At 52.1% G+C, this 22,519-nt stretch overlaps 6 protein-coding genes across 7 annotated transcripts; 3 read left to right on the top strand and 3 right to left on the bottom strand.

Moving 5' to 3' along the window:
* Positions 1-276: 276 nt before the first annotated feature.
* Positions 277-2,615, bottom strand: PV05_11896 (uncharacterized protein; the record flags this gene model as incomplete). The annotated part of the gene is made up of 5 exons (XM_013455425.1): positions 277-467; positions 510-1,438; positions 1,495-1,580; positions 1,632-2,127; positions 2,180-2,615. Coding segments are annotated over 5 exons (2,138 nt in total), but the record flags the coding sequence as incomplete, so codon positions are not given.
* A 1,833-nt stretch (positions 2,616-4,448) lies between these two features.
* PV05_11895 lies at positions 4,449-9,036 on the bottom strand. Of its 2 annotated transcripts, XM_013455423.1 has the most exons (2): positions 5,049-9,036; positions 4,449-4,999 (listed from the first exon to the last, which is right to left on the bottom strand). In XM_013455423.1, exons 1-2 carry the CDS (start codon positions 8,421-8,423, stop codon positions 4,994-4,996), a joined length of 3,381 nt encoding a protein of 1,126 aa, XP_013310877.1. In that variant the 5' UTR covers positions 8,424-9,036; the 3' UTR covers positions 4,449-4,993. The 2 variants fall into 2 exon arrangements, with proteins under 2 accessions (XP_013310877.1, XP_013310878.1); XM_013455424.1 differs by having other exon boundaries at positions 4,449-9,036.
* Positions 9,037-11,021: 1,985 nt separating this feature from the next.
* On the top strand, positions 11,022-13,424 carry PV05_11894 (uncharacterized protein). The gene has a single exon (XM_013455422.1). It carries the CDS (start codon positions 11,239-11,241, stop codon positions 12,976-12,978), a length of 1,740 nt encoding a protein of 579 aa, XP_013310876.1. The 5' UTR covers positions 11,022-11,238; the 3' UTR covers positions 12,979-13,424.
* On the bottom strand, positions 13,239-14,672 carry PV05_11893 (sorting nexin-3). Its single transcript, XM_013455421.1, has 3 exons — positions 14,402-14,672; positions 13,972-14,296; positions 13,239-13,907 (listed from the first exon to the last, which is right to left on the bottom strand). Exons 1-3 carry the CDS (start codon positions 14,477-14,479, stop codon positions 13,879-13,881), a joined length of 432 nt encoding a protein of 143 aa, XP_013310875.1. The 5' UTR covers positions 14,480-14,672; the 3' UTR covers positions 13,239-13,878.
* A 191-nt stretch (positions 14,673-14,863) lies between these two features.
* On the top strand, positions 14,864-18,536 carry PV05_11892 (uncharacterized protein). Its single transcript, XM_013455420.1, has 2 exons — positions 14,864-15,839; positions 15,889-18,536. The coding sequence occupies exons 1-2, from the start codon at positions 14,912-14,914 to the stop codon at positions 18,063-18,065; spliced, it is 3,105 nt and encodes a 1,034-aa protein (XP_013310874.1). The 5' UTR covers positions 14,864-14,911; the 3' UTR covers positions 18,066-18,536.
* Positions 18,518-22,482, top strand: PV05_11891 (uncharacterized protein). The gene is made up of 8 exons (XM_013455419.1): positions 18,518-18,928; positions 19,048-19,080; positions 19,128-19,251; positions 19,308-19,504; positions 19,561-19,676; positions 19,732-20,594; positions 20,643-21,772; positions 21,836-22,482. Exons 1-8 carry the CDS (start codon positions 18,837-18,839, stop codon positions 22,338-22,340), a joined length of 3,060 nt encoding a protein of 1,019 aa, XP_013310873.1. The 5' UTR covers positions 18,518-18,836; the 3' UTR covers positions 22,341-22,482.
* Positions 22,483-22,519: the final 37 nt, after the last annotated feature.

Below are 22,519 nucleotides of genomic sequence, written 5' to 3'. Positions count from 1 at the left end.
CAAGTCCATTGCACACGTTTCGCACTATGCGTGTCGTGGCCTCACAGCAATCTGCCCACCGCCCAACGCAGCTACCGCGCTTAGCGCCTCCCTGGCCGGAGCTTTGTGACAGCGTTAGTTAGTGAACGCCCTCCGCGACGATGTTGCCCGAAAGCCCTGTTATCGCCTGCCCAACAGCGGTGTCGCCTCTAACAAACCCACCAGTCTCGTGTAAAGTCTCCGTCCACTCGTCACCATTGCTCGAGAGACCCATCGCAACACACGCGGCACCAAAGTTCAGAAGCAGCCTGCCGTCAACAGTCCGGAGATGCTCATAACATCGGGCCAGGCAGCCGGGCACGATGCGCAGCAGAAGCCGCGGTAGTAACGCTCGCCCTGCTGGGGACTCGACCCATTCCACGCGCCCAACTTAGCTTTGACCGGATCGTCCTCGATATCGATAGCGAGGAAGGAATCGTCCAAAGGTACTGTAGCGGAATATCAGCGCGGATGCTCTCAGAGACACGAACATTTGCGTTCCGATAAGCTGTCCTCCACCCAGGCGCCAGGCACACCATCACATTCTTTGGTTACGAAGTTATTGTCTTGACTCCAGACGTCACCCATACAAGGATCCCACGACAGACGCCACGGTTCGACTGGCGTGTCAAGGCAAAGACGCTCTACCCGAGCGATGCCTTTCGTCCATGCCTTTCTTCCCAGGTGGAACCAATTGTGCCTGGTGTTGTTGTCGAAGTCGTTTTTCTCCGCACTGCCATAGTGATCCAGATCCAAGCCTGCTGCTCGCGCAGTCTCGGCCCACAGCTGTATCGCACAATCCACCGATCCTTCCCAGCAGTCCCCAATATCCTCGGCGCCTCTCGAATTGCCAATGATGACGCAAAAGAGAGGCGTGGCCTTCTCCACCTGTCCTGTACAAGTTGATTTGATATACGATGTATCCAGCACGGGGAGTGGTACGAAATCCGAAGCGATCTGAGAATGAGACAATGCAATGCGCACCAGGCTCTGCCACTCAGGGACGTCGGCCACGGTGGTGGCGCTCTGGAGACGGATGCTCAGACCTAGCAGTGCTAGGTTAAGTACGGGTAGCTCGCATTCCACCGACCTCGCCACGTCTTTCCCGCAGATCTCGCCATCTTTCCGCAATGAGACTCTAAACTCGGCTGCACCGCGCCAGGGATTGAGGGCGATCTGCAAGGCGCAGCGCAGTCTAACCTGTATTAAGTCACAGTAATAATGAGGGAAGAGATGGGATTGTAGCAGCAAGAAGGATTCCGTTGTGCCTTGGTAAGGAGCGGTCAGCTGCTGGTCTGGAGGTTCGCCTTCATAGCATTCGTACTCGGCTCCCCGAGATAGCAGATACATTTTGAAGTCCATGATAGCTTGACTTGGGGGCGTATCCGGGGTGGCGGAGTCGAAGCATCTTAGGACAGTCCTGAACAGGTTTGTCAGCCAAAGCTTTTGCTCTTGCGTGACAAGGAAAAACCATACATCTTATGGCCCGCCCTGTGGTTGACGTCGGCGCCCATGAGCAAAAGGCTCTTACAGATGTCAATGTGCTGTCCCAAAGCAGCATGCTGCTATGTCGTTAGTGTATATCCCCGGCGTCGCTGTCGGGCAGAACTGACATGCACAAGAGACCAACCATTCATATCTTGGTCGAACGGAGACGCCGCTCGTCTCCCAAAACATTCTAACAGGCGGTCCAAGTCGCCGTTCCTGACGTATACAAAGGGCTCTGAATCCCTTGCCCTGATGGGGTAGGACGCGACGTACATCCGCCAGCCCGAAGAAGCCTTTGCGACCTGCAACTCCCACGCGAAGCTTGCAACCCACCGTGGACAATAGAATCGTGCACAGAAATCATCACCAGCCCTCTGAAGTCTGACCGTAAAGCCTAAAAACTGAGACCTCCAACTGCTAGGCGGACCCCGCCACTTCTCGGCTGCTGTGGAATTCTGTTGTACGTAGGTAGTACGAGTCTGGCTTTGGGCATCGTCGCTGTCGACTTGTTTGTCGGCGGTTGCGTGCTGGCATGGACTATCTTGGCAATCCGGCTGCCTGTGCGGAACCGCCCGAGTAAGAAGCTCTATCAAGTACTCGTGATTGTGTCGAAATACAGCGCTGCAGTTGCGGTTAGTGAGCTGGTCAGGAAGACGAAGTTCCCATTACTCACGTCATGTAGAGTTGCTGGGCAAGCATCAGGAGCCGGATGGCTCCGGCCAAGTCCTTTTCAAGTCTGGCGAGCGTGTCCTTGGTCAGTATTACTTTTAACGACGCTGAAAGCCTTCTGCGTTTGGTGCAATTGATCTCGTGGTTCAACGTTGTCACCATGTCTCCAATTGCTTGGCTTGACTGTCGACAATGCTGGATGCATAATTTGAGGGTCGCATCGCTCAAGCCGCTGAGCGAAACCGTCGATTGGATAGTTTCCGCCTCCTGAAGAAGCAGCACCAAAAGATCGAGCTGCTGAACAAGGGATGCCATCATGGGCGGGACATTTCTGATTTGTTGCAGTAGAGACCTCAGCTTGCCGATGCCGCTGCCGACCTGAGAGACCAGCTGCGTGACAGCCATCCCACTGGCGAGAGCCGCTAAAGCTTCTGCCATGGTCAGAGACTTAGTATCCTAGATATGCAAGGCGACTTTGAGACGAGAGTAGCGATCAATGGCTGTCGCCGCGGGGTGCTACGGCAATCGCTGTTATGAAACCATCCGCCAGATGGCGTGCACGCGGTGTGACCAGCTGGTGGAGATATCTCTGTGAGCCGCTCAGCTAGGTACATAAACGGTATGCTATCAGGTGAAGGTGTCTCGGATGGGTTTGGGGCATTTCAAATATGTCATAACATAGGAAGGCAAGGCGTAGTTAGGCTCTGTATGGAGGGATTGATGCCCGAGGCAAGAGTGCGCCTAGATATTGCCCGAGCGAGTGGTATGCTGGGCGGGCACTTTAACCAATAAGATTCTCGCGCTCTTCGACGACAACGCATGAGCCTCTCAGGCTGACTGCCGGTATTTCGGCAATCAAATTGCATGTTCAGGTACTCCGTACGCCTCGAAGGCATCGTGCCACGATCGTGTCAATGCTCTCGACTTGCGAAACCCTTGCCAAGAGTCGAGCACGTGACTTGGATTGTGCCGGCACGCCGGGCATTGCCTTTATAGAGCAACAGAGCCCAGCGAGGGGGAGATCCCTGAGATCTGATTATGGTAAATGAACCCGACTGGTCCTCGTGGTCACGGCCGGGAAGGCTACTGGGCTTCCCCGAGGGCTAGTGGACCTGAGTCCCAAGGCTCATTGGTTACCTAAACTTCAGCCACTGTACTATGTACTCGGTACTATGGTAAGTACCTAGGTATAGGCGGGGGATTTTATGTGTGGCTCTCTGAACAAGCAAATATAAAACGCAGCGTAACCGCAAACACAAATGGATAAAGATTCAATGTCAGCTTGCTGTTCTTCTTCATTGTATGAGGTGGTACAGCAGGTGCCAGCACTGAAACCGTCCTCTCGGCAACAGGCGAAGGAAAGGAAAGCTGCATAAGAAAAGGCGGTGAATACTAGGTATATGGTGATTGATGGTTTCGGTGGCCCTGGCGACGTATCGCTCCTCAGAACAAGACGTACAAGAACCTAAGCTGCCTAGCCTCCAAAGTCGCAGCATGATAGCGATACACCAGTCCCTTTTGAAGAGTCCTCTTGACTGTATCAAAATACTCTCTCGACACCAATCTGCAGACTATACCGGTGGCAGCACCGTCGTGCGTCCGGGTTGGTACTGCGTGAGCGTACCCTCATTCCGATCCAGCTACATCTTTGGATGCTAACACCCAGCGCCATCAGTCTACCTGTGGCCAAGGGCCCATCCCAGCAGGGACCAACCCCTGCCCAAAGTGCAGTCATCCCCGATGCGCGCACTGTAAAGACGCGTAGACATAAATGCTTTCAACTGGACTTGTTGTCGGAGTCTTTGTTCTCCATACTGTGAACTTGACAGCTGAGAACGTGGTTCCCAAAAAAAGGCAAGTCTACTGAAGTTCTGGCAAGTCCTGTCGTTGATTTCCCTCAGGCAAAACCAAGTACCCCCCTCGTGCCCCCCAGACTTGCAGTTACGCGGTACTACCAGTACTGGTAATACCGTGTCCGGACCACGAGTCGCAGCGCCACGCAGCGCCTGTTCGATAACACCAGAATACTGGAGTATACAGTCGTACGGTCGCAGCACGCCGCCGATTGTGCCGATATCTACCCCACCAAGCAAGACGAAAGGCAGGAAGGAGATTGATTCTCTGAACTCGGGCACCTGCGCTATTTCTGAAACGTAAGTTTCAGGTGCAGAAGAACCCAAGAGTAGAAGAGAACGGAGGAAGAGGTTAAAGGCTCATCAGTCTTCACAACTTTCCGTACCATATCGACGTGAAGAGGCTATTTGGGACGAAGTGGGATATGTAACAGTGTGTCGTGTGCATAGTCTGCAACGCCGAACACAACCCGTAAGGAGGAAAAAAAGAAAAGAAAAGAAAATGTCACTTTATACAATGAATAGTACATTCTCATCTCATGCGAAAATGGATCCATATTCAATCCGACTCTGCCGCGGCCCCTTGCGCCCATTTTTCAATGCCCTATACTTTATAGGACCATGCATGCTCCCTATTCCCGTATGATCGTGGGTATACCGAGAAGAAAATTTTCGTGAAATCAATACAGTATGAAATGTAGGCGGCCACGGTGGCATAGAGATCCACGACCATCAGGCCAGGCAGATATAAGAAGTTTTTAGAGCAGGTCAAGCAGGACTTGCCATACCTAAGCTCCTCCTGAAATCGCGGTCTCACAAGACACCCGTCACACATCCACGCAATCGTCCAAGACAGCAACTCCTCTGGAATAAAGATCCAGGCCTGGTTGAAGATGACACTTCTGGAGCCGAATGTTTCTGTACAGTGATGTGCAACTCCAGTCACGATGGAAAGAGGAGTTTACTCATCTCTGATGTCCAGTTAGCACAAAGAATGCCCTACTTCGAAGGTCGACTCACCCTCCGGCCTCTCCCACCAGAATGGACGGTCTGCATGGGTGGCGAGAAGTAGAATTGCTGCTGTGGATAATTGTACATGTTGTTGGGCATTGTTTGGGGGTAATTCGGAGGAGGGAATCCCCCAGAGCCGATGACAGGGCTTACAGAAAACGAAAGTGGCGACGACGATGGGTTCGGCATTGTGCGGAAAGGATCGACTGATGCTGGAGGCGTCGTGTAATTGCTATAGCCGTTCGACATGAAGCCACCGTCGGATCCCCGCGAGGCATAGTTTTGATACTGTGGTTGGGACACTTGTTGATATGGAAGTTGGGAATAGGGTTGTGTTTGGAAGCCATTCATGTTGTATGCTGGGTAGCCGAACGAATCTGCCGACCCCGTTCGAATGCGACTCATATTGTTGTCGAAACCATTGCCATTAACAAGGTTGTCGCTGTATTGACGTTGGAAGCTTTGCTGGTGCATACCGTTCATGGGCTGGGACATCTGTCGACCTCGATCATTGAAGGTTTGATGCGCATGAGAGGGGTATTGCTGCGCTTGAGGTTGGCTAGGTCGAGAGGACAAGCCGACTTCGTCCATGATTCGCTTGTAGCCTTGATTAGGCTGCGCTTTGATCTTGCTCAGGACTTTGGAGACATTCTGCACGACATCCGGTCTCATGCTGTCGTCCAGGAACGGGGTGGTCAAGATCTTGAAGATTAGGGTCACACCAGAGGTTTGATCGCACAAAATCTGCTCTAGTACCCTGTCCTCTGGACTGAAGAACAAGGCTTTCAGGACCATATCTCTTGCTTCAGGCTCATTACGTTGGTTGATGACCTTGAGCACTGTCAAATACGCAACTTTGTGGGTGCAAAGCTGGACCAAATGAGGAACAAGCCGGGGCGCCAACACAGAACGTCGCTTCGGAAAGGTGCAAGTGTCGAGGAGCCAGGTCAACAACAAAGCCCCGTTGGCATTTTGTGCGAGCTGGACACTGTGCAAGGCAATGACGGCAGCCATCATGCGCTGTTGATTTTTGGTGGCATGATGAGCTTCGAGACAAGCTCGCATAGCCCTAGCACCGAACCGACCCTGAGCTATCTCCCAAAGGTGACTGAGCATAGTCTCGAAGATGAAGTCGTTGTATGGCGGTCCAAATCGAAGACAGCACTGAAGAACGTAGTTCCCATACTGGTCGAGGAACAACGGGATCGTGTAAGGGTGGAGAGCATTGACAAGAATGCGAGTTTGAGGCTCCGTCTTGCATACTTCGATGATCTTCTGAGCGGCCCACGTACCGTTCTTGTGGACGCCAATCTCGGCGAGATGAGGAGCGATGTACGTCAACATCTGCTCCTTCGTTTGTTCTGAACAATATTCAAAGAGTTTCTGGACGACAGTGTTGCCGAGATAATCAGACGAGAGCTCGGCGATTTCTGGCAGCATATCGATGGCCGTCTGTTCGATCTCTTGCAGGCCACATGCTCCATTATCAATGCGTTTTCTGATGTCTCGTAGTCTCGGGGCATCGTACATCCTAGCAGCGCTCGGTTCAGGAACGGGTGAAATCTCCTTCTCCAGTGACTGGTAGCGGATGGCATTATCAATGCTACCAGAAACGGCTGGCAGGTCTGCCTGTTGTCCGCCGAAATCAACAAAGATCTGTAATATCTCCGACTCCATGTCAGCTAGGCGATCGGTCGAAGACTTGTTGAGAGCTTGTTGCGCATTTATAGAATCAACCGGGCTACCGTTGCCATCCTTGCCTTGTGTTGTGACAAATGGATCCTGCTGAACGTTGGCACTAGGTGGAGGGGTTGTGTTCTGGACCGGGGTCAATGACACGGAGGTTGGAGCTTTGGCGAACCCGATCCTCACAGGCCCGGCTCCTGGGAATATTTCTTTTCCATTCAGAAGCTGACGAGCACGTACTGCGTGTTCGACCGACTCGAAATTAACGAACCCACAGTTCTTATGTGTGAGAACCCTGGTCGACTCGATAGGACCGTATCGACTGAAGATGGCATCTAGAGACGACATGGTGGTTGAGTTGGGAATGGAGCCTATCCACAAGGACCGCGACATCTGCACTTCCGAGTCGTCCATGCTCTCGAATGCGAGTGCAGCATTTTCGCCCATGTTCAGGTTGTGAAGGGCTTCAGCTAGCGAAGATTCGTCCAGACCGTTTCCTTGCATGTCGAAGTTGAGTTCTGCATTTGGCTGAACAAGATTTCGAAGGGAAGTGCGCTGGGGTGTTTCGACTAGTCCGGCAGTTCGAGCTCGTGGCCGCGCCGCACTGGCGTTAACAGCAAAAGCCTGGACAGCTTGGTTGTGGAGCCGGACCTTCTCTTGAACACGTTCATATTCTGCCTCGAGTGCTGCGGCGGCTGACGGTGTTAATGCACCGCTCTGGAACGCTGGATATCCAGCATCTTGATTCTCCTGCCCAAACTTCGTTTCTGTATTGACAGAAAAAGACCTAAAGCGACTTGCATTGCGCATATTGAGATTGTTCAGAACATCAGATAGACCAGAGTCTTGACCACGGCCATGATCTTCCATTTCATGACGAAGTTCGTTGATTCTCGATTGTTGTGGAGTTTCGACGAGACCCAAGTAGTCAAGAGTGCGTACGCCAGAATCTGACATACCATCCCTGGAAAACCCCGGCTGTTGGGGAGAGGTGGGATCCTCCGCAGAGCTTATGCTGGTTAAGGTGGCGGCGCGTGTTCTGGCTCCCCAACTGGAGCCAAAGACGTTCTGCCCGAACGCCCCGGAAGGTCCGAGAAGGCTTGCTCGCTGAGGCATACTGCCCGCACGGAGCCTGGACAGCAGAGCGGCATTGCCGGAGTTTGATGTGTTTGGTGAAGTCGAGTAGAACGCGGTCTCTGCCGCTGACGTGGAACCGGGTCGAAATGGACTTGTGGAAGGTGTGGGTCGCGAAGTCTTTGAGGTCAAGACATTGACGCCGTTGACTGTGCCAACAGGAGAGATTCTGGAAGGCAGTGTACCGGCTCGACCTCTTCTCGCAGGGCTGTTGATCCCAGTCTCAGTTAAGGGAACGAGATCAGGAAATCCATCTTGGGACGGGGACTCGGGAATCTCGAATAGAGGAGTCGAGGTGCCGCTGGTAGGGGGACCCCAGATATTGGGGGAAATACCGGCCTGTGATTGTAGTTCTCGGGTACGCTTGGGAAACAGCCTCGAGGCTTGTTCATGTAGAGGAGAGCCAGCTCCAACTCTTGCACCTGACAAGCCAGCCAGCGCAGACGAGGGTTTGGCACCGCCGAAGGGAGATTTTGTTGTGGGGATTGATGAGGGATCCGTGATCGGGTTCAGCCCAGATAGATTTATGTTGAGCTGGCTTTCGGGCCTTGTAGTAGGAACCATGATGAATGTTTTATGTCACTGCAGCTCTGCTCGTATATTGCAGGATTATTTGGCAAGAGCTTTTTCTGGTAGAGATTCGCCTGCTCGCCCAGATTTTGGATATTGCGAGATGTCTGCTCGGCCTTAGAAGGTCAACTTGAAAATGTACTAGAGGTATGTGGACGAAATCAAGGATCGTGGGATGAATGGTAGTATATTCGCTCGTAGAGGTCACACAGGATTTCGCACCCAGTCAGTGCGGACGTGGGATTTGAATCGACGGAGACTCGAGCTTGTCTCGGTGGAAGGAGGCAGTGATAGGCCGTCGTATAGGAGGTATTCAGGGTATAGATCTCGATCTGATCGCAAGCACTTCGAATTCTGGATAGCAGTGAGTGAAGGTCGGATCGAGCAGGATATTACTTTAGCGGCCGTTGGACATGATTCTTAAGGGACGGTGGTAATCAACAATAACACAGGTGAGGTCAAGAATCGAAGCAGCACCCCAGGGCTGAATGGACATTAGAGAGGAATACGACAGTGAAAAAGTGTACGTAGTAAGGTCAAGGAAAAGGTGATGCAGAATCCGTGAATTAGGGGGTGGGAAGGTGCAGTCGAGTTGGATAGAGCAGCGGGCAGTTAGAAAGACGATGGATCTCGTGGAGAAGGCGCGGATGAGCAGCGGCTTTGACGACGAAATACTGACAGGGGTCTTGGTGGTCGCTTTTCCAGTTCCTGAACCGTCTCTCGTCCGCTACCGAATCTACACAACCCAACATGGAACATCAGCCTGATATCTGACCAGTCCATTGCCAATACCATGCCCTCGTCGTGCTCAATTCTGTGCCTGCCAAGCCGATCAACCACAAGGCGGCGGCTTCTACCAGTCGAGCAGTATCGTGTCTGTCAATCGCCAGTTCTTTGCTCTTCGACCACCCTTCTGCAAGAAACCAGTTACAGACTTGGCCACAGACAGAGACATAGAGGAGGTCCCCGGATCGAATTTGGTAAGGCTGTTTCTCTATTCACAATGGGACCTATAGATGTGATGTCTCCCGCAAGTCCAAACCACCAAAGTCCACTCATGAAACGTGCTCTGTCTGTTGACCATGATACTCAATTTCACACCGTCATCCTGATTCCAGGTTTCTGGATGGAAGCTGGCCGATCATACGCCGCATGTCACTGAAAAATTCTGCCGTCCTCGACTGATGCTTATTATTCTCTGCCAACTCAGGGATCCTTTTCCTGCTTGCTGGGAGCTTACGAGTATGCGGCCCTCAAGCGGATGGTGGTGACAGAAGTCTGAAACACTGGTGTCGGGTCTCCTAACCAACCACGTTGCACCATCAAAGAAGCGTCCACTCTGGGATTTTGGGTTCCGCGCACGCGACTCGTCGAACGAAAGGCGCTTGTGTGGCCTGAACTGCCCTGTGCGTGCCTGTGCTTCCTGTTTTTGCGGGGATAATACCAGTCAAGAAGAATCTGCCCCTGGGAGCTGCGTCTGCTTTTCTGGTCAGTGCCCAAGAGCACGGTCGAGTTCCTGGTGCGATCGAATAAAAGCCGTCAGCTTATCCAACATCACCCGACCACGCGCGTAACACGAGATATAGGATTGCGTTGTCACCATCAGGGCCAATCAGCCCATCGTCACGTAGGTGAGTTGGTAACGAATACCTGACCACGAGAGAACAGGACGACATACAGGTTCTCACTGTGGTCGTAGGCCATCTTGCGAGTACAAGCGCCTTGAGTACCTCCAGATGATGAATGTGGAAGACATTGCAAGCCTTCACTTGGAAGGAAGCCGTTCAGGGGTGACGTTTGAGGGATTGAGATCTCAAATACATTGAATATACCTCTCGGTCTTGCATGGCTGCCCCAGAAGCTTCGCCATACACCCTTCCTAGGCTGCCAGTAAATGCATGGCCCACTGAAGCGATGGACTGAAGCAGTTTGCTGTCAGAGTCTTCGGCAAGGTCAAGTCAGTCTGAAGAGCTCCTATGTGTAATCCGACTCCTCCGCTCAAATCTAAATCTATCACAAGCCGTTGGAGTAATGTGTGAAGAGTCTTAAGGACTATTGATCAAGTTAAGAACCATCAGCACGACTCCCCATCTTTTATGAGAAGCCTGAAGCTAGATATCTCAGGATGGTTCTGTACCTTGAGAAGCGATACATGCCGCTCCCGATCTAGGCCTTTGCAGCAGTATCCAATGACCCCGTAAGGCTGAGGTGCAATGAAGCTCGTCTTCTGATATGGGTGGCGGTGGCTTGCTCCTGAAACGTAGGTTTCATCTGCTCCAGAGCGGCATACTTATCGGATGGTTCGTCGAGCAGATGCCCGGCGCAATCAGTTCCTCTTTGGTGCACCTTCCTTAGTTGATGGCTGACCGCTCAAGCACGTTGTGTGCTGACGGTGCTCGAATGCGGACGGCACGACGTTCCCGTCTCTACGTAAAATGCCCGTCCTGAGATTGCAGGGACCTAGACGATCTCCCGCACAGATAACCATGTGTTGCAGAGAGATGAAGGGCGATGCAAATGCCTGTGGTTGGATGGGAATTTTGAGATTGCCGATCCGACTTTTCCTTTGTCCGCTGAACTCCAACAGCAGCAACGAACTGTATCTCCCTGTCACCCATACAGAGGACAGAAGGAGGAGGGTTGAATCTGAAGATCGTCTTTCCCATACTCCTTTTCCTTTTATCCTTTCATTCGTGCTGTCGCCGAGCTGCCCTTCTAGAGGACCACGATTACAGTCTCTCCCATCAACCCTCTCCCCCCGTCCCATAACCACTACAGCATTCACCGGCAATGACCTTCCGCAGACACCATGAACGGTATCACGGAGCCGTTACCTGGCCTCCTTGACGATCCTCAGTTCCAGATAACTGATCTACCTGCTCTGACCGATTTTCAAATTGCTCCGCTTCGCAATCCTGCTCCGACTCGTCATGCAAATATCCCTCTCCCTCTCGAACCCTTGACCGATAATATCCTCAACAACAGTCGCAATAGCAAGAACAAGAAGCCAGTGGAGGACCATAACGAGAAGAAACGGGGCCCAAAGATCACGCCAAATGATGTTCTGCTGGCCCGAGAAGCGAAGAAGCCGCACCTGGCGATCAGTGAACTGCTCGAGGCCAACAATGGTCCAGAGATTGCACCCACCCAGCTGCCCTCATTCATAAGCCTGTCCGTGGTTGAGAGATCCCCGATCCAAGCACCCACCTCTTTGCATCCCTCAAACAAGCGGGCCAGACTTGACGTTGATCCGGATCACATTTCCCTTGACCTGATCAGACGGCTTCCTCGCCCTGCCCAGAAAGATGACCGACAGAACCGACCAGCTCCTCTGCTGCCAGCCATGGTTACTGGCTTACACGAACCCCCACCATCAGCAGCTTTACTACCATCAATCGACGTAGAGTCTCGACCCGCCATCTCACGGTCTACGACTTCCAAAATCCATGTCAAGGACATACTCACACAGCCCGAGAATAGTGAGTCGACCGTTGCAGCATCTCATCTGGTGACATCTTCTTCCCAGGAAGTCAAACACACGGTCGAACCACATGCATCTAATTCACAGCCAGACGCCCAGGCTCTTACAGAGTCAGTGCAGCCTGTTACAATATGGGACGATAAGAAGCAAGTACGACGGCCTCGGCGGAAATGGTCAGATGATGAGACTAGAGCGCTCCTTGCAGGTGTTAAGAAGTATGGTGTCGGGAAGTGGAAGCAAATACTCGATGACATGGGATTCAACTTTGTTGGTCGCAGCTCCGTAGATCTCAAGGATCGATACAGAGTCTGCATAACCAATAATACCGTGGCGAAGTGCGCTCCTCCGTTGAGCAGGAGCCCGTCTGCTACCGATTTGCCTGCTGCGCATGACCTATCAGGACTACACCAAGACACCGCGTCACCGGAAAATGTCACACGAGCGAGTCCGCCGGAGGACCTAGATCACCCTCAAAAACAGCGTCGGAGACGGCGGGCCTGGACCGATCAGGAAGATGCAAACCTTCTTCGAGGTGTAGCCAAGCATGGGTTTCAGTGGACTGCTATTCACGATGACCCCGAACTGGATCTTGGACATCGAAAAGCTACTGATCTTCGTGACCGGATCCGTAACAAGTTTCCTGACGGCTACAGACATGCAGAAAGCGCGCCACTGAAATCAGAAGTAAAGAGGGCGGAAAAACGTCGCGCTTCACCATCCGCGACCACCAGGGTCGACGTGAACAAGGTTGTAACGCCGATCAAGACCGCAGACATTCGGGTGAAACTTCCAAATGCTCCAGGGCTGTCGAGTACGAGTACACCGACCTCAGAACGTGCTGCTGAGGGCCAACCACCTCGATCTGTCTCACACACGACACTGGCGATGCTACTCCGTAATGATGAGGACGGCGCTGAGCACAAGGACAGAGTTGAGAAGGAGAAAGAAAGAGACAAGGACCAACCTGGTGTAACACTTCCGAGCTTCACGCTCGACGTCGATGATGACATGGACTGGGGGGATAACACTCTCCCTCCTCTCCACGAATGGGAGGAAATTGGAATTTGACCACCAAAACCAGATTCCAGCGAAAATTCATATTGGGAAAATGAGATAGAATTGGTATCACAGGACGGAACTTCGCGCAAAGGAACAAAAGTTTGGACATGACTCTGGGTTTGGGATCGGGGAAAAGCTGGACGAACTAATTATTACACAGACATGGGAACTGGGAGCCAATTGCGTGATCTATGGCAGTTGTGCTCGCTGCGCTCACAGTTGGACCAAGAGCTGGAATCAGGTATGGCTTCGACGGGACACCAGTATATGTATTGTGTTATTTTTTTCTTCTGCAAGCGACAATGATACCCAAACAAGCGATGTAATGGGATTAGGAATATTGGCGCCACTTTTTGCTAAACATACAAGGGAACATAGGAGTCTTTGGGTCATGCATCGTCGTCTAGATATCTGTGAAGCAGGCTGCACGGTATAGACGATCAATTACGAGGATCAATAGTGATTTCTGTTGTCCCAGTCTCATCATTGGATTCATCCTCGTCTGCCTCTCCGTGGTGCAATTGCAACCTGTCTCTGTTGCGTCGTCGAGACACACACAGTCTTGCGTGCTATGCAGGGTACGAATGCTGCCCGTTGCAGTATTCTAACATGTATGCACCAAGAGACTGCGAGCGACCTTGAAGAAAGTCTCTTCGTCCCTGCACTTGACGATATACGAGCCCGACCCCTGAAGTTTAGGTTCAAGTACTCCGTTCGCAGCGCTGGAAGAATGCCGGAAACCCCTCCCTTAAACCGATTGAAAATTGCTCCAACCTTGATGCGAAGCTTTTGGGCTAGCATGCCGCTCGTCATTTCGTGTCTCGTTCTCGTTCGCTTCCTCGAACCGTATCTGTTCCTCAGTGCATGCTGGACATATTGCCTATGTCACCTCAGCGCCTTCATTCGTTCCTACCAGGCATTGCGGTCCCAATTCGGATCTGTAGATCTTGCATCAGCATATCCTCACTCCTGCCAGTCTACCTTGTTGTTGTCAGAGCCTACCTTGTATAAAAGCTCCCAGCACTTTACTCCCAGTCTGCAGAAGCGGATGTCCAACCACGATCTGCAGAAACCGCTGTAGGCCTTCTCTCCTGTGCTCAATTACGTCGTCCGAGAATCTGTTCGTGAATACTTTGCCGGGCAGTGGAGGGATGGTGACTCTTGCGCTCTCACGCTCCAAGATGTCCCGGAAGTATTCAAAATCGGAGTAGCGGCGGCGCACGACAGAATGGCGCAGCTTGAAGGCGGGAATGTTGGTTCGCGTGTGGATCTCGTAGGAAGTGTACATGTTGCGGGGGGAGGAGCCGTGCGTTTGAGGGTTCTTTACCTGTGCTGGGTGTTAGCGATTGTTTGGCTTGTTGGCCAGGGCCGGCGCAGGATGCGCAAGGCGGGGTTTGAACGGTATAGGAGCCGTGTGCACACATGAACGTACCTCGATCTCGAGGAAGTTTTCCGGAGGTCCATAAATTTCCTCGAACGTTTGTTGACGTGATTCTGGTAGAGCCTGCATTGCGACAGTGGTGGTGGGGTGTAGAGGAAGAGTAGGAAACGAGTAAGGAGTCGCGTGGGCTTCTGAGAGGTAGAGTTTCGAGGTCGGATTAATAGTCTCGTGCGAAGTTGTTGGCCTGTAAGATGTGCCTTTGAGGTAAAGATAGGAGAGACAAACCGGTTCAGGTGTCAGTCCATAGTCTGTTGGAATCGAGAAGTTTCTTGAATTGCGCCTGATGGTGCTGTGCTGCTGTAGCTCAACTCGGCCGTTTCCGCTGCTGCCACCCCGCAGCTGCCAAGACAAGGTTAGTAAGCAACTAGGTGGTAAAGAGCCTGCAAAGGCTAGTGTCGTGAATGGCCAGCGAGGCTAAACAAAAAAAGTTCCTGACAACCCAAAAGTTTCGTTCTGGGATTCAGATATCCAGCACACCGGACAAAAGGCATTCGTTCCACAATGTCCAAGAAGCGGAAGAGGGAAGTTGACCTGGAGCTGGTTCAGGTTTACGAACACTTAGCGGACGACACTGAAGCCATCCGCCTCAAAGCCGCCCATACCTTGGTCGCGAAGATCTTCAAGCCCGGAGTGACGAGCGATGATCAGACAACGACCATACTGAATCGACTATTTCGCGGCCTTTGCAGTAGTCGGAAGTCTGCTCGTCTCGGCTTCTCTGTCGCGCTTACAGAGCTCCTGTCTCAACTTTCCCTGGCTGGTGATTTGCCTGCTTCTACCCTGGTGGATATTCTGGAGACTCAAACCGTTGCAGAAGGAGGTACCTCTGGTCAGGATGAGCGTGACCACTATTTCGGACGAGTCTTCGGTGCTGAGGCTGTACTCAAATCTGGCTTTCTCTTCAGGAAACCAAACCCCGATCAATGGAAACGAGTGTTGGATCTCATTTGCGAATTGGCCATCAAAAAGCCCTGGCTCAGACAAGAATGTGGCTGGGTTGTTTTGACGTCCATTGCTTCTGGTGGGCCAGATGTCCCAGAACAATTCGCCGTCGATTCGGTTGAAGTCTTGGTTGCCAACAAACTCATACGGACGCCGGAGGGACTCGCCATATGGTTGACAACCGCCAGGCTCTTCCCCGACGCCAAATTGCCCAAGGCGGTTTGGAAGCACGGCGATCCATTGGCGACGAAGGATGTTAATCTTCTTGCCGATATTCTCAAGGATGCCAGGAGTCAACCTCAAGCCGATGCCGAATCTGAAGCTCAAGGATCAGCTCGATGGTCGGCGACATTGCACTTTGCCTGGGACGTTGTCTTGGGAGAACTATTTCGGGACTTAGGACCATCATCACATAATGGTCTTCATTATGTGGAGGACAAGAATGGGCGGGTCACTTTCGCGTTATTCTGGCAGAAGGCCGTAGACGGTATGTGTGATGCGATTCCTATGAAGCTATTACTGACTTCCGATCATAGAGAGTCTGTTTTCGTCCAAGAGCAGCGCGGAGCGCAAAGCTTGGGGTCTTGCACTATGGAAAAAGGTCTTCGAAACAGCTCCGCACAATATGCTGCAGTATACGTTCACAGGACAAGCCACAGCCTGCCTTGTCAACTCGCTTAAAAGCTCCGAGCGACTTCTCCAGAGACATGCTCTGAGAGTCTCCGAGACCTTTCATACTCGCCTTCAAGGTGAGGTTCTAGGCTCAAGTCTCAACCAAGGCCTGACGGGCGCCTGCTTCAAGGCACTTCTTAACAGTGTCTCGTTCGGCGACTTTGATCAGATCACGAAGACAAAGACGATGCAAAACATCATAGATTCTGCCGATGACAGCTTGCTGCAGACCATAGGCGATGCTCTGTCGACTATCGCCCTTGAACCTGTACCAGGTGAGGACGAGAGACGCTTACTTACGCGGCAAAAAGCCGTCATCGGTCTTCAGTTCAAAGTTATAACGGCTGCTCTCAGACATGCGGAGCAAAAAGGGCTGTCTGAAGATCCCAAGGAAGCACGGGCTGCCCGTGATATAATGACGGTCTGGATTGTTGAAACTTCTTCTGTGCCCAATCAGGTACTCCATCAGACAACAACAAAAGACCATACATTGTTCCCGCCCAAGCTACTTCCCGGTGCCCGCGAGTTCATGGTAGAAAGACTGACCCTGGCCTTTGAACAAACGCTGAAGCTCGGGGCGGTTGGATGTCGGATGCTCCGAAATACGGTCCTGCTCCTGAAACCCAAGGACAAAGATGGCCAATCGCTGTCTATGCAATTCGAGGAAGACATCAAAGACCTGCTGCTACAAGCCTGGCAGAAGCTGAGTCGCTTATCAAAAAATCTTGAAGAGCTGTGGAGTAATTCTCTGTCTTCGGATACAAATTCTGCTGACAATATTTATCCGGCAACCTACCCGACTTTCTCGGACGGCCTCTGCCTGCTTTATTGCCTGGTCCTTTTCCAAATCTATACTGGCCAGAATGAAGCGGTCGAAATCTTGCAGGATCTACTGGAGTATCATGATCGCTGGGAGGCATCTAAATCGACGAAATCGAAGGCCCAGACGGAAGATAATCCTGCTGATGCCATGATAGAAATCATCCTCAGCTTTGCTTCTACGCCGTCCAAATTCCTCAAGAGAATCACATTGCAAATTTTCGCGGCCTTTGCAGCTTACGTTAGTCGCAATGGCCTGGATTCTCTGTGTCGCATCCTGGAGACGAAAGAAAATGTGCAGGGTCAGCAAGAGATGTTCAAGGCCGAAGATGTCGAAATGGAAGATGGCGAGGATGCCAGCAATGACTCTGACGATGCATCTCTAGACTCTAATGTTGAAGTCGAATCAATGTCCGACGCCGAAGTGTCTACCTCTGACGAGAGAGGATCAGGAACCGAGTCGGAAGAATCAGATGATGATTCCGCAGACGAGTCGGAAGACGAAGAAGACGAAGAGCTTGCCGCATTTGATGCGGCGCTTGCTTCTGCCCTAGGTACCCGTCGCCTGGATCAAAATGACCTCGCTGACGCCTCTGACTCCGAGTCATCCTCTGGTTCTGATATGGATGATGACGAAATGATGGAACTGGATTCGAAGCTTGCCGAAGTCTTCCGTGCGCGGGAGGAGCAGCAGTCGAAGAACAAGAAAAAAGAATCGAAGAATGCGAAAGAGAACGTGGTGAATTTCAAGAACCGGGTACTTGACCTTCTCGAAGCATACTTGAAACACCAACAGCTGAACCCTTTTACCATCTACTTGGTTGTGCCTCTGCTTCGACTTGCAAGGACAACTTCAACGAAGCAGCTTGCAGAACGCGGATGCAGCGCGTTGCAGCAGTTCTGCGGTCGTTGCAAAGGGACGAATGTTCCCATGCTGACTGGCACCGCTCAAGTTGGGGATGCCATTCAGGTCCTGCAGTCAATACACGACGAGGCATGCATGGAATCTTCAAATGCACATTCGAAAGCTGCGGGCCAGGCCAGTCTTCTGCTCGTCAAGATCCTCGTCCATGCAGACCCGGTGAACATCACTTCAGTTCTTGAGATCTATACGGCGACGAGATTGAGACAGTTAACCCAGAAGAAGTGTAGAGTCTCGCCCGGGTTCTTCACGGAATGGAACAATTGGTGCCAGACTGCGCGAGAGAAGTTGGCAAGATGATACGTGTCTGGTATGCGACGTGCGCGGTAACTGAATATCAATGCAATCGAAGAATGCCCACCTCGGAGACTCAACACGACAGCCCTGTCAAGCCCAGGTTGTCGCAAGCCTTCTGGTCCAGCTACTCGTGTTCAGGGAGCTGAATAAGGCAGAGCTATACTCGATGCGGATAAACCCAGTTGCTTACACCACAACCTCCGTCCTAATACGAATGTCATTTCCCCCTCGAGAAGCACTGACCCGGATGCACTTCTTCTGGCAACTACCAACCGGGTTGCAGATCCCGATGCGATTGGTGCGACATGCCTCGCTGGGAAAATTATACAGTTCTCCACCCTGTCTATTGGGTGTACTTCGTGACCAGGGAGCCTTGCTCACGCCAAATCCGGTGTGTACAGAACGCTTAGCTCACGGCTTACATGAGCCAGATACATCAATCAGTCCACCATGCCCTCCCTACATCCAGCTGTGCATCCGACTGTGAAGCGTTGAACTGATATGCTGTTCCAAAATGCTTCTGCTTTGTCCCCTCTGCTGTTTCTTCTCCTCTTCCTCCACCTGATCCTCGCAGTCTGGTTTTCGAGGCATGCTGCGAGTCACTCGACGTTTGTTAGATCTTGTGGGCTTTCCTAAGCTGCCTTTGGATCTTGACGCCACTGTCGCAGCATTTCTACGTGCTCCTGCTGCCCGGGCTTGACATTGCTTTTTCATTCGACCCTTCTCAGGCTCGGTTCATCTTTTGCTGTACTGATTCACGTTGGGACCGACACAATGGCGGGATCGATGCGACCTTCGAGGCTGAAACAGATCGTGGACAAGCTTGGGCTGAAGTTGAATATCCCTATCGTGTTACTGATGATCAAGTACGTTGATCCAGACGAGCCTTTGGTTCACTTCCCGGCCTTCTCTTTAAGGTCTATGGGCTGTCAGCTGCTCTGAAGAATGTTCCCTGCCTGTTCGATGCTAAATGTGTAACTTATAGGGGAGCTATTGCACCGACCATAGGTCTTGCCATGTACGTGCGTCCCGTTTTGAGGGGATCAAGAAGCTTACTGTCGTCAGCTACCAAGCCGACCGTGTGGCTAAACACTATAGCACTATTGGCTATCTTGTTCCTATCATGTCACTGTTTGTCGTTCCTATCCTGCCCCGCGCAAGGTTTCTACAGAACTTGTTTGTCACCTGCGTATGTCCTGCCTAAGACTTTGCCAGCGAGACCTCTCTTGGTTGATTCACTTACAGTTTCTTACCTGCTTCGCGGCTGCAATATCCTTGTTGTACATGTGGACCGCGATCAAAGCTCGACAGAATACCACACATCTATCCGCCGAACAGCGCATCAACGGACCTGTCCCGGGAGCCCAAGTTGTCCCCTACAACGCAGCAGCAAGTGCATGTCTTGCAGTCTGGTTCTTCTTCTGGCTATGGGCATACAACACGTAAGCCTTGATCAATGCGCTCATAATTGTCGCATCGCCGCTGACGACTAGATCAGGTTTCGTGCGTTCCGGCCGCAGTACTTCCTCCCTCTCATCGTGTTCTCGGTCTACATCAATGTCACTGCAACATATGGATGCATCTTTCCCGCGATGGAGCAAGCTTATAGCCTGAGTATTACCACATGGCTCCGATGATCGGGCAGAGATGCTAATCGATTAATGTGCAGCGAGACGCTTACTTGATTGCTTTTTCGTTGGCTTCGGCATCGCCTTCGCGGTGCACTTTGTGGTGCTTCCTATCACGACACGGGATTTGAGCACGATAATTCTCAACGAGTATCTTCACTATCTCAAAGCCATCCTCGATGCCCAAGCTCAATTGGTTGAATCGCTACCTAGCCGCGAGTGGGCCGCAGGCAACACAGCACGCAGTGTCGGCAGTGATAGTGATAACAGCTCCAACGACCGGCTCACGGAATGGCCCGAAGCAGATACATGGCGGGCTGCCACTGCGGGAGCCACTGAATGTCAAATCAAGATCCAGTCTGAATTGCGCTATGTCAAGCGAGAATTCACGTGGAGCAAATTAGCAGCGAGAGACTTCAAGTGTGTCTCGAGGATACTGAGAAATATTCTGATCCCGATCGCTGGTATGGAGACCATCATACAGGCGAGTGATCGGGTTGTGAAGCTGGGAGGGTGGACTGCTACGAACATTCCAAAGGGAGCACGCTCGGATTTCTCAGACAGTGACCAAGAAAAGCAGACCTGGGGGTGGCTCTTTGGTCAACTCCATGAGCCTTTCCATAACATCTGCAAAGCCATGGTGGAAGGTCTTGACTATGCCTTTTTCACCCTCGGATTCACGAGGAAGCCAGCATTTTCCACCAAAGAGGAGCTCAAAGCACGCTCATCTGATGTGGAAGGATTTACTGGATACCTCCAGAAGACTATCGACGACTTCCTGAAAGCACGAGAAGGACCTCTCAAAGAATGGTGCAGCATGAATGGCATGGACGCGCTTGCTGGTCCGAATGTACGTCAAGCGATCCAGCAACGCAGTCGTTCGCAACTGTACCTCATCCTTGATGTAGGTTGACGTCGCAAAGACAATGTTGCTCGCTAACGACCTTCACAGCTGGAGTTTTCAATCATAACCACGGCCCGAGGGATCCTAGATCTCGTCCGCTTTGCCGACTCCAAAGTCGAGGACGGCACGATGAAGCACAAACGCCTGATAGTGCCGACGTGGAAGACGCTCAGAAAATGGGCTTGGGCCCTGATCACCCGCGAAGACAGCAACCTCGATTACCAATCGTACAGCTACCGTAGCGGCACTCCTACCGTGTATCTGGGCGATGCGCTGGGCGTTGAACGCGATCCTGAACATCTTCCTCCGGAGAGCTGGTGGGAGAAGTTGACCGACTGCTTCCGAGTCGTCCCCAAAATCTTTGGCTCTAAAGAATCATGGTTCGGCTTCAAAGTGGCTGTGGGGACCATGTTAATTGCCGTGACATGCTACCTGCGCAACTCGCAAGAGTTCTACATCAAGCAGCGGCTCATCTGGGGAGCGATCATGGTAGCGATTAGCATGACTCAGACCGCTGGATCGGGCATGTACGGACAATTTCTGCGCGTGTTCGGCACGTTTCTGGCCATGACGTTCTCGTATATCGATTGGTACATCGTCGACGGGCACAGCGCGGGGGTCATCGTCTTTGTGGGAATTACTATGTTCTTGTACCATTACCTGCTGGTCACGAAGCCGGACGACCCGGTTATCCCGATGATCGGAATGATCACAATTATGTTGATCGTTGGGTACGAACTGCAGGTCAAGAAAGTCGACATTGCGATTTCCGAGTCGAATGGCCAGGTGTTCCATCCCATCTACGAACTGGCGCCATATCGTTTGGCCTGCGTGCTCGGCGGCGTGGGTGTGGCGTGTCTTTTGACCTATTTCCCATCCGTGACGACTGCTCGAAGCGAGATGCGGAAAGACCTAGGAAACACTTTGTATCTGCTCGGGCAATATTATGGCTTGACGCATAAGGCTGTCTTCCTGCGGTTGAAGGGTCGTGAAGGGAACGTGCAAGACAAGAACAGTCCCATCCGGAAGGTCGAAAAGGCGCGGGTCAAGCTGTTCGCCAAGGAGTTGATCCTGATCCAAGCGATGAAAAACCACCTCCATTTCATCAAGTGGGAGCCGACGTTTGGAGGGAGATTCCCGGAGGAGACATATGGGAGGCTGTTGAACCATACCCAGAAGTAAAGTCCACCTTCCTTGCTTGTGATGGCATGTCATTGTAGAATTGCTGACCAGCAGCCAAGTATCCTTCGTTTCACGGGCATGATCGCCTACGTGACCAAGACGTTCAAAGAACTTCCCGAGAACACACAAGTGCAGACCGGCGACAAAGAGGAAGGCAAGAGGACAGGGACTTGGCTCGAGGGCTTTAAGCATCTGGTGGCGTCTCTCGAGCTAACTTCGCACAACGTCACGTCACTCCTGGCCATCCTTTCCGGCGCGATTAGCAGCGGCAAGCCTTTACCTCCGTACCTACGAGCTCCCGAACGGTGCCACATCGGCGAGATGCTCACGACGCTTGACGCCGGTATTATGAACACCCAGCATGTCTGCGAGCCCGGTTACTCGGCGTTCGCGGTCTTACAAGTGAGCACGACTATGCTTGCGGAGGATCTGGCGGACCTGTTGGCGGACGCGAAGAAATTGGTCGGCGAGGCTGATTTTGAGCTCGATGTCGTGCAGGAAGATTACGAGAAGCAGGTCGGTGCAGAGCCGGTTCTGCCGGCAGTCAGGACCAAGGCGGACTGAAGGTGGTATTCCGGGAGACAATCCAAATGGTGATTTGTGGTAATGAGTAGCGAGAGGGAAAGGAGAGGGTTGGCTCGCTGTGTGCTCTGAATATGTTTTGGTATGGAAGGGGTTGCAATACTCGACTAAGGATTGATGTGGGTGTGTAGGGGTCAGAAAGATCACAGTTTGACCGTCTC

This window comes from Exophiala xenobiotica (assembly GCF_000835505.1).
Source record: "Exophiala xenobiotica strain CBS 118157 unplaced genomic scaffold supercont1.7, whole genome shotgun sequence".
Lineage (NCBI taxonomy): Eukaryota > Fungi > Ascomycota > Eurotiomycetes > Chaetothyriales > Herpotrichiellaceae > Exophiala > Exophiala xenobiotica.
Note: the sequence above shows the minus strand (reverse complement) of the source record. Positions and strands in the feature narration are given on the sequence as shown.